At 42.6% G+C, this 10,637-nt stretch overlaps 1 protein-coding gene across 3 annotated transcripts in view; it reads left to right on the plus strand.

Annotated features, from left to right (window-relative positions):
- kmt2cb (lysine (K)-specific methyltransferase 2Cb) overlaps positions 1 to 7,107 on the plus strand; it is a 67,942-nt gene extending 60,835 nt beyond the window's left edge. For all 3 annotated transcript variants that reach the window (XM_086203707.1, XM_086203708.1, XM_086203709.1), the window contains 14 exons: positions 50 to 197; positions 279 to 463; positions 614 to 750; positions 1,263 to 1,542; positions 1,925 to 2,064; positions 2,964 to 3,068; positions 3,162 to 4,278; positions 4,376 to 4,512; positions 4,597 to 4,739; positions 4,830 to 5,004; positions 5,491 to 5,607; positions 5,693 to 5,766; positions 6,772 to 6,880; positions 6,978 to 7,107. In XM_086203707.1, coding sequence (XP_086059833.1) covers positions 50 to 197; positions 279 to 463; positions 614 to 750; positions 1,263 to 1,542; positions 1,925 to 2,064; positions 2,964 to 3,068; positions 3,162 to 4,278; positions 4,376 to 4,512; positions 4,597 to 4,739; positions 4,830 to 5,004; positions 5,491 to 5,607; positions 5,693 to 5,766; positions 6,772 to 6,880; positions 6,978 to 7,070 — 2,960 coding nt within the window. In that variant the 3' untranslated portion in view covers positions 7,071 to 7,107. The remainder of the gene's footprint in view (positions 1 to 49; positions 198 to 278; positions 464 to 613; positions 751 to 1,262; positions 1,543 to 1,924; positions 2,065 to 2,963; positions 3,069 to 3,161; positions 4,279 to 4,375; positions 4,513 to 4,596; positions 4,740 to 4,829; positions 5,005 to 5,490; positions 5,608 to 5,692; positions 5,767 to 6,771; positions 6,881 to 6,977) is intronic.
- The last annotated feature ends 3,530 nt before the right edge of the window (positions 7,108 to 10,637 follow it).

Consider the following 10,637-nt stretch of genomic DNA (forward strand, 5'->3'; position numbering starts at 1 on the left):
TAGATTTTAGAGGCAACATATTGTGAAAATGTGTTCTTATCGAATACAGTGTCCAAGGGCCTCGTTCCAAAGCCACTCCATGTCCCATTTCGCACTGAGGAGGATCTCCTCGCCCGGGCCATTGCTCAGGGACCAAAAACTGTGGATGTTCCAGCCTCCCTTCCCACACCTCCCCACAACAACCAGGAGGAGCTGAGGTAACAGATCAATTAATACATTCATCTATGTTGCTGCTGTTTTTTTATTATACACTAATTTGGACTGCAATATCCTCACAGTAACAGAGGACAGGAGCTTTGCAAGGAAAGGGACACACCTGACAGTTTTGTTCCATCTTCATCCCCTGAGAGTGTGGCTGGCATGGAAATCAGTCGCTACCCAGACCTGGCACTGGTGAAGGAAGAGCCAGCATCCCCCTGCCTGTCTCCTGTCCTCCCTATGCTTCCTGCGCCGGATGGGAAAGGTACACAAACAATACCGCTTTATAAAAAAACTTACTCCCATGGTTCTAATCAGAATGAATATTGTGTTGTTTTTTAATACACAAAAAAGCATCCAGTAACTAAAGAGTGAGGCAATATTTCAAGGAAGTCCATTTTATTTTACTCTCTAGCATCAGAAGTCAAATTACAAGATATCAAGACGGAGCCCTCAGCAATGTTCTTTGGATCCCCCTTTTGCCCCACATCAAATGATTCGAAACAGGGCCTGGTTTCTGTCGCTATAACGTTGAGGCCAGCTGCAGCAGAGGTGAGAATGCTTATGGATAATTATATTTTCATATTCTGTACAACCACAATTGATCTATTCTGGCAATCTCTAGCCAGTCAGCGATGGGTAAGATAAAGACTGCTCTCTCAAAATGCATTATATCATGTCTGTTTTATTATTATTATTATTTGCTCCAATGTAAATTGTATTATGTTAATTGTAATTATATCTGCCATTTGTTTAATTTACATTCTTGCATGCAAGTGGTCAGAGGTACATAGGCTTTTCTTATCTAGCTAATTCATTCACTTTATTTTTCATGTCATGGAAAACCATCACTAAACCACAGTGTAAATGTCAGAACACTTATACAGGCATTTAAAATGACAGTGTTAACAGTTAGAGTTCAGCCAGAGGCTGAGTTTGTTTTGGGGGCTTTCTTTCCATTACATCCACTGGAAGCCAACAGTTTGACCAAATCAAGGTTGTTGAGGGTTATTTTGAGGCTCTGACCTAATCAGCTGTTGTATCCATGTGTGTTTTCCTCCCAGAACATCACTGGTGTAGTGGCAGCAATTTCAGATCTGCTTTGTGTGAAGATCCCCAGCAGCTACGAGGTCAGCAGCACCCCAGACAGGGGGCCCCTGTCTATGCTTGGTGGTCCACGGGTGGGCCCCCATCCCATGGATCCTCGCCCTCCCATGCTTTTCCATGGACAGGGAGACAATGGAGGCTTTCATGGGCGACCGGGACAGATGATTAGGTCTGGTGGAGCACCAGGGATGATGCAACCGCAGGCACATCATTTCCGCTTCCATCCCAACAGCGCGGGTGAGGGATAAAAAAACAAAATTATGAAGGACATTTCAGATTCACCCAAGATCTGTAATACAGCTTTTAATTAAACTGTTATTTCTGACTTAAGCAAAACATTGTAATTGGCTGTGAAATAGAAAGCTGCAGCAAGGCAATTTCAATATGTAATTGTTTTTCCCTAAATATCCTATCAGTAATTACCTCTCCTAACAATACTTACGAAAGACCACTTTGGCACTATGGTACGCTATGGTATACAAACCACTGTACGTTCCAGTGCTTTGAATCATGTTGGCATAAGACCTATTACCTCTGTTACTGGATGTTTAATTTATGAGCTAATATTTATTTGTTTGCATGGATTATAGAATAATCATTATTACTTGTGTTGCTGCAGGCTCTGCTGTAGCTCGAGGACATGACCAGAGAACTCCCGGTAGCCCTGGATGTAAACCTCAGTGGTGCTGCCATTGTAAGGTGGTGGTTCTGGGAAATGGAGTTCAGAAATCCAGCAAAGATCTACCAGCACACATGAAGGTAGCACATCAATACTGCGCACAGCTTTAGGGTGGTATATCATGGAGTCATCCTGCATCCCACATTTTTACATGCTGATCAGACTTGGAGCCTCTACACTTTGCAATCCAATCACCAAAAATGAATTCTAATGCCATCAGATTGTACTCCATATACATTTACACCATCTCCAGTGACCACATGGAGATCAGATTGAAAATAGATTGTGCTGTCCTTCGCTGCACTAGACGTTATGGCATAGTCTTCCTCTGCTGCTCACTGTCCGCAGAACACTTCTGGCTGCAGGCTATGCCACCGCCTCATTTTCATGCCGGTTAAACAACAAAAAAAATAGTTTTACAACAGGATAAAAAAAATACATGCTGTTGTATGGACTTTTTTTTTCTCCGAATCGGGGAAGTAGAAGAAGATGGCATCTTCAAAAACTGGAATACACAAAAAAGCAAATGAGAATGCGGTGCTGTGCAGCTGCTTTTATTTTCACTGCTGAAGCTTCAGTTCTTTATTCCTGCTGTTTTGTCATGAGCATAGCGGCCTTCTATAACTGCTATTGAGGGGTTTGTCGAATGTTGAGGTCACTGCAGAGCCAGGACATCATTTCTCTAGTAAGAAACAGGCTCCAGTGGTATTTTAAGACTGGAAGAGGGCATATTCTCTCATTCATGTATTTCAGACATATTTCAGCCCAAAGAGTAGTTTTATACATATCATTTTGGAACAATTAATAGGTCTAACAGCATATACTATTCTTGCAGTCATATGAATATTTGGATCATTTAAATATTGTATGCTTTGGATCTTTATGTCATAGCTTCCTTTAATGTCTTTTGAGCTGAAGCTTTGATGGAACATTTTATTCCTTATTCACTTTAAGCACTTGGACTGATTTCTCTTATTAGCAATCTGAGTGCCATTTTAAAGAAGAACTGGTCTTCTGCAGTCAGAGCTGCTTCCTTCTCTACTGTTCATCACCTTTGCAGTCCAAATCAGCCACAGAGACTAAGGTTTGTACGAACTCAGAACACATGCAGAAACACTGCAGTAAGGGTACATGCAGTGCAGTTAATGACGACTTTCTACTTGCCTCGTCTTTTCAGGAATCATTGACCTTGCTCCCAGCATCGGATCAAACGGAGAGCTTTTCTAAAGCCCAGCACCAGTACAGTAACAACATGTCCTCAATGGATGTTCATTGCTTGGCCCAGCTTCAGCCCAAGCAGTCTCCCCCCTCGACCCCTCCGATCCCCTTCCCCATGGCGGGCGAGACGCCAAAAATGGAGATAAAGTCTGATGCAATCAAAGTGACCGTGAAGCTGAAAGCCCGGCCAAGGTCCCATGATGGCTGGCACCAGGTAAAGAGACAGAAGGGTCTCCGCTGGAGAAAGTGGACTGTCCAGGTGGTGGTGCCAAGAGGGAACTCGCAACTCCCAGATGAGGATAAGATTGATGACCTTCTGAAAAAACTTGGGGCCTCTTTAAGGCCACCTGTGTCTCTACGCGACCATAGACGTTGCTGTTTCTGCCACCAGTTTGGAGATGGAATCACTGATGGTCCCGCTAGGCTGCTTAATCTAGACCTGGATGTATGGGTACACCTTAACTGTGCCCTATGGTCGACTGAGGTATATGAGACACAGGCCGGCGCTCTAATCAACGTAGAGCTTGCTCTACGTCGTGGCCAAACAGTACGTTGCGTCTACTGCCAGCAGACTGGAGCAACCAGCGGCTGCCACCGCATACGCTGCACCAATGTATATCATTTCACCTGTGCCCTGCAAGCTCAGTGCACCTTCTTCAAAGACAAGACCATGCTATGTCATGCCCACAGGCCCAGAGGCACAGCTGGACAAGCATTGGAGCACGAGCTGCGCTGCTTTGCAGTCTTCCGACGTGTCTATGTCCAAAGGGATGAAGTGCGCCAGATTGCCACAGCTGTCCAGCAGCCTGAGTTGGGCTATACCTTTAGAGTGGGCAGCCTGGTGTTACATGCAATGGGCCAACTAACCCCCCAGCAAATGGCAGCCTTCCATTCACCAACAGCCATCTTCCCTGTGGGCTATGAGGCTTGCCGTATTTACTGGAGCATGCGCCACGGCAACCGCCGTTGCCGCTACGTCTGTTCTGTTGAGGACAGAGAAGGAAAGCCAGATTTTACCATCAGAGTCATAGAACAGGGCTACCAAGATCTGGTCCTGACTGACACCTCTGCCAAAGGTTTGCCACTACAGAGTCATTACAGATATTCTTGTGTAATACAGTCCTGACAAAGTTCCGTTTTAACTTTTTCTTGTTCTGGTCTCACTGTGATCAGGAGTGTGGGACAAGGTTCTTGGTCCTGTTGCTGAGAAAAGAACTGAATCGGGTACTCTGAAGCTCTTCCCTGTTTATCTGAAAGGGGAGGACCTGTTTGGGCTGACAGTCCCTGCAGTTGCCAAGATAACTGAATCGGTTTGTAGCTGCTTTTCATGAGTTTTGTCATCCGCATGTGTAGAGAGTTCAGCTTATTAGCCTGTTTTCACTCTTTCATTTCAGCTCCCTGGGGTGGAGGCTTGTGACCGGTACTCCTTCCGTTATGGACGCAACCCTCTTGTGGAGTTGCCTCTGGTGTTCAATCCAGCTGGTAGTGCCCGGGCCCAGCCAAGAATCGGCTCTTCCCACTCTTCACTGGTGATAAGGTAACAATTTCTGAAACAAACCCTGGTGAATAATTATTTTAGTGTTTGTTTTGATTGTTATTCAACTGACTGATGTCTTTCACCACAAAGGCCACAGCCTCAAGCTGTGTCCAGCAGCAGTGCCAGGTCTAACCAGAATGTGGCCCAGGGAGAAGGTGGTGCCCCCCATAGCAAGCCTCCAGTAGTGCACCCCAGGTCTTCTCAGTATCGCTGGATGAAGAGTGAGTGGAGAGCCAACGTCTATCTGGCCCGCTCCCGCATCCAAGTGAGTTCTAAACCTTATATGTGCTCATGTAATCACTTCTGTTGGATCTTCTGGTTTGTCTGTCTCAGCAGAATCACATAATTATTACTCCAGCAGTTTTGAATGGAATTTTGTAAAAGATGCATTGTGTCATAAGGATCGGATCTGGATCAAAGGACAGGCCTTCAAATTAGTTCTCAGTTTCTTTAACATTTAAATATTTCTTCATTTTTTCACGTATCAATGGATTTCATAAGATTAATGCATATTTACAGTGATTTCTTTTGTCTGAAAGCATTTTAAGATCTGGCTTCTGGTCTTGGTGGATCTATTCACGCCACTGAGTTCTGGTCCTTATACTGGAACTGGTTTTAATTTGTAACCCTTTGTGAAGCATGTTTAAGTGTAATCTCTAAATCTTACATTCCTAGTTCTGGTGTCATGTCAGTCTTCCTGGAGTGTGTTTCCTATGGGCAGAATTAATGTAATGTTGTAATCATTTCACAGGGTCTGGGGCTGTTTGCTGCTCGGGACATTGAAAAACAAACTATGGTGATTGAGTACAACGGAACCATCCTCCGCAATGAGGTTGCCATCATGAAGGAGAAGGTCTATCGATCCCAGGTATGTCTTGATGCATTCCGGATGAAAATGACCTTTGTCTGTACAAACTTTAGCTAAAACTAATTAGATTCTACCTCCCTTGCAGAACCGAGCAGTGTTCATGTTCCGCATTGACAGTGAACATGTTGTCGATGCGACCAGAACTGGAGGGCTTGCAAGGTAAAGTCAGATTCTACTGACAGCGTAAAATAAAGCTTTATATTTCTTCTTCATCATAAACCTGTTAAAATAAGGCGCCAGGTTAGTGAAGCTGCGTGTTGCCTACCAGCACGGGGGGACGTGGTTTCAGCTCCCCTTGTTGCTGAAGGAGGGTAAGTGTCTTCCTTGCTGTAGTAGCGCCTGCTCAGGTGGGTCAGGGGATGGGAACCGGGGGTAACGGTGCGATGCGCCCACACATCACGTCCACTTGATGAAACTCCCAATCATCAGGTAGAGGATGCGGCCGACGACTCTTCGGGTGATGGAGGGGAGCGTGTGGTGGTCCATGGGGCTCCCTAGAGACATAGAGGGAGTGGGACAACTAAGTTTGGTCAATCAATAATGTACTATCGTGAAGAAAAATATGATGGTTTAGCTTGTACATACTCAGCTTGGTTATTACCGACTCAAACATACGTAACAGTCCTAGTATGCGAAACATTTCAAAGAAACTACTGACAGTGTTTGTGATGCTTGACATCCTCTTCACATGTTCATTTAGGTTTAGAGTCAGAATGTGGAGTTTTATACATTAATAATAGTGGAAGCGGGCTCACGCATAATAAGAAAGCAATAACATGATTTGTGTAGATTTGCTGTGTGATGCAATGGTTCAGATTTCATGGGTTGCGTTCAGTAGAAGCTCTGTATAGATTCTGTGGCATCATATGACCTGCATCTCAGCTCAGGACTGTGGCACAGAACGTTCTGTATTAAAACAGCTGATTCTATGTTCCCCTCATGAAAGCTGCCCATGTGTTGCCTCGCTGGCCACAAATAACACTTTACAAGTCATTTAAAAAATGTCTTGAACCATAATTTTGAACTACAGTGATAATGATAATTGATATACATGTTTAAGTATTATGAGTGCACGTGTTGCTATTTTGCAGTGTAATAATGACCTTTTTTTTGTTTAATAATAATCTTTTGGGTTTGTTTTTTTTGTTTTTGTTTTTTTTCCAGGTATATCAACCACTCTTGTGCCCCAAACTGTGTCGCTGAGGTGGTCACATTTGAAAGAGGTTACAAAATCATCATCAGCTGCATTCGCCGAGTCGAAAAAGGAGAGGAGGTAGGTGGTGGTTGTTGTTGGTGGTGGTGTTTTTGTTTTTATTCACACATATTAGAGAAAAACGAGATGCTCAGCCATCTCCCTCCTTGTTTTGCAGCTGTGCTTCGACCACCAGTTTGACACTGTGGAAGGTCGGCAGAAGATCGCCTGCCACTGTGGAGCTCCTGAGTGCAGGAAGTGGATCAACTGAGCAAAAAAAAAAAAAGTTTTTTTTTTTTTTTTTAAAAGACGACGACAAACCTAAAATGCATTCCTTGCTTTCCAGTTAGTGGATGTTGTGATCTCTGCACATGGAGTAACGGCTTCACACTAAAGTCATTTTATGAATGAGCAGAAGGCCTGAACCCTTGGAGAGCTGTATGAACCGATGGAGATGATGGTGCAGGGAGGGAGGGGGAAGGGGAGGGGATGGGTGGAGGAAGGGTAATGTAACACAGTAGCAGGATGTGACTTGTGCCATATGTGAGGCTCTGTTGTACGCGATGCCTCTGTTTGTATGTATCTGTGTGTGTGCGTGCGTGCGTGTGTATGTATGTGTGTGTGTGTGTGTGTTTGGTGTAAATGGGGTGCAGAATCCACCAGCGAATGAGAAAGCACTGTGCAGGGTGCGGCCTTATTGCTTACTAAGGGCAGGCCCTTTTGTGTCATACTGTTGATGTATACGGTATGACTAAATGTAGACATCACTGAATGAGGAATGTACAGCAATGATTACCGCGAAGGGAATATTAACTTGCACTAAAAAAAAAAAGAAAAACTTTACAAAAAAAAATAAATCCACACACACACACACGCGCGAAAAACTTTTAAAATACTTGATTCCATGAGTCAGTTTTATCATAGGTCTCTGTCATGTGATTTGTGTGGAATTCGAGAGGTTTTGTATTTATTACTGAGTGAATGAATTTTATTCTCAAAATGATGAGATTGAGTTGAAGAAGGCTAGATTGCTAATGTTTTTGAAGATTGAAGAAGACATGCTGTTACTTTTGTATAAATGTACATAAAGAAAACTATAGGAATAACCGACCAAATACTACCTTAACCTTCTTGATGTTGGGTGTTTTTAAATTGTTTCTGTTCTGTTTGTCATTGAAATTTATTTAAGATGGACGTTATTTCAGTTTGAGAGTATATATTATGATTATTCTGTACAGAATTTGTAATATAACCACAATAATTCACAAAGTATTTTTGTTGTAAAAGTAAGGTATTGTAGCGTAGTGTTTTTGTGACTTACACATACTTTGACCACTCGAAGAAAACAAAAAAAAGATATTTTTGTTGACTAACGTAACAAGTTATCAGTTACAGAATCAAAAGACAAACTCTTCAGATAGTAAGAGATCGTTCTGATCTGTTTGCTGTTTAATCAGGTTTGATTTTAAAGAACTGTGAATTAGGTTTTGAAACCCAAAAACAACTTTTTAACTTTTTAACACAGATAGGAACACCGACATATATTTACCTGTCTTTGTTTTTACGTTGCTTTTAAAATAAGGTGCAAACGTCTAATGATGATGTGAGTTAGACGACTTCAGTGTGTGTGACAGGAAGAATCGTATGACGAAACCACGGGGTTCTACCGTTTTGTGTTTTTTTTTCTTTTTGGATAGAAATGGCATTCTCCTTAATCAGAAATATTTCTTATACTGACACTTCACAGGTCACATGCTTAGAAACGGAAGAGTTTTTGCGTGCACAATTTCAAGTCGACTGTAAAATTTTGGAGACAGTCTTAGAACTTGTAATGTATATGGCATGTATTTTTTTAACTTTCCGAAGACTCAATTGTATATATTTTCTCAATGAATGGTTGTAACAAAATTGTTTCTTGGATATTTTTCTTCTCTTGTATGATATTACATCATCCTGCCAGTGTGTTTTGTGCTACATTTTCTTGGTCGTGTAAAGTAGTCAGAATTTTTTTCTCTTTTTTCTTTTTTTTTTTTTTTTCCTTTTTTTAATGCCTTTTGAAGTGTACAGAGTTATGGAGGTTTGGAATTTGTGGAATTGAATTTAGAAACATTTACAAAAATAAACTATTTTACATGTTAGCAGGGTTTTGTGTCTATTCAGTGTGTAATGACATCTTTTTCCTCCTGAGTGTTCATGGTCATAGATTCATAACCATGGCAACAGCAGGATTCATACGTTCATGAAAAATCTGAAAACAGACATTTTTCTTCGTCCCAGGGTGAGAATGGCTCTTGACAAAAGTTAAAGCCCCGAAAATTTTAGAAAAGCTGTAGAAATTTGCTTCACCAAGACCTGAAAATTAGAATGTGGTTCTGTTAAGATCAAATGAGAAATTTTGTTAATACCGATTTAATTAAGTAAATGATTATGCTATAGAAAACCACATTCTGTAGCTCTCTCTCCCTCGCTCTCTCGTCCAACTGGGAGAGTCCACAGCACATTTAATATAAGTTTAATCCCCCCCCCCCAAAAAAAAAACATTGTGAAAATCATTTGTTTCATGTTAGTGACCAGTTTTATCTGCGTTGATTTGAGTTTGTGTCAACAAAATGAAGCAACAATTGGAAAACTATCCCATAGACGCTCATTAGGGGAGAGACGCGTTGACGGGGAAGCCTTTCATTAACATCATTTTCATCCAATCATCAGTTCAATCCTCCTGCCCGCTGAAGAGAAGAAACGTTCTCATCCTCTTTCTCTAGACATGTTTGTCCTTTAATTTGTCACCCATCTTATCTTCTTTTACCAAGTGAGAACTATTCAAAGTAGTATTTATTGTTGTTGTTTTTTTACGTCATTTTCAGATTGCACAAAGTTATTCTTGGCAGCACGGTGGTGCAGTGGTCAGCACTGTCCCCTCACAGCAAGAAGGTTCCAGGTTTGAGCCCCGGCTCCAGCACAGGGTCTTTCTGTGTGGAGTCTCCATGTTCTCCCTGTTCCTGTGTGGGTTCTCTCTGGTACTCCAGCTTCCTCCACAGTCCAAAGACATCAAGAGGGGACGAGGCTGATTGATACTCTAAATTGACCGTAGGTGTGACTGTGAGTGTGAATGGTTGTTTGTCTCTATGTGTTGGTCCTGCGATGGACTGGTGACCCGTCCAGGGTGAACCCTGCCTCTCACCTGAAGGCAGCTGGGATAGGCTCCACCCCCCCATGACCCTTAACAGGATAAGCATCCCTAACTGACTGTTAGAGTTGGTTTGAACATATTTTGCTAATATTTGTAAAGAAAATGTCTTCACTGAGCTCTTGTCTCACCATACATGTTTATTTCTCCTCAGATTCACAATACGGGTTTTTTTCTAATTAGTTAAGATATCTTTCAAATCAGACTGCACGGTGGTGCAGTGGTCAGCACTGTCGCCTCTCAGCAAGAAGGTTCCAGGTTTGAGCCCCGGTTCCATCACAGGATCTTTCTGTGTGAGTCTGCATGTTCTCCCTGTTCCTGTGTGGGTTCTCTCTGGTACTCCAGCTTCCTCCCACAGTCCAAAGACATCAAGAGGGGACGAGGCTGATTGATACTCTAAATTGACTGTAGTTGTGAATGTGAGTGTGAATGGTTGTCTGTCTCTGTGTTTGCCCTGCGATGGACTAGCGGCCTGTCTAGGCTCCAGCCCCTCCGCGACCCTTAATAGGAATAAGCAGAAGACAATGAATGGATCTTTCAAATCTCTTAACTCGGATGGTATTCACACCCACCACCATGAAACAAAAAGACAAAGCGGAACAACCCACAACTACAGATGTTCCCCTGCACACAAGTTCAACTTCTGCAAAT

The sequence above is a fragment of the Aulostomus chinensis genome, chromosome 5 (assembly GCF_037954235.1).
Source record: "Aulostomus chinensis isolate RoL2024-O1b breed Wild chromosome 5, RoL_Achi_v1.0, whole genome shotgun sequence".
Taxonomy (NCBI): domain Eukaryota; kingdom Metazoa; phylum Chordata; class Actinopteri; order Syngnathiformes; family Aulostomidae; genus Aulostomus; species Aulostomus chinensis.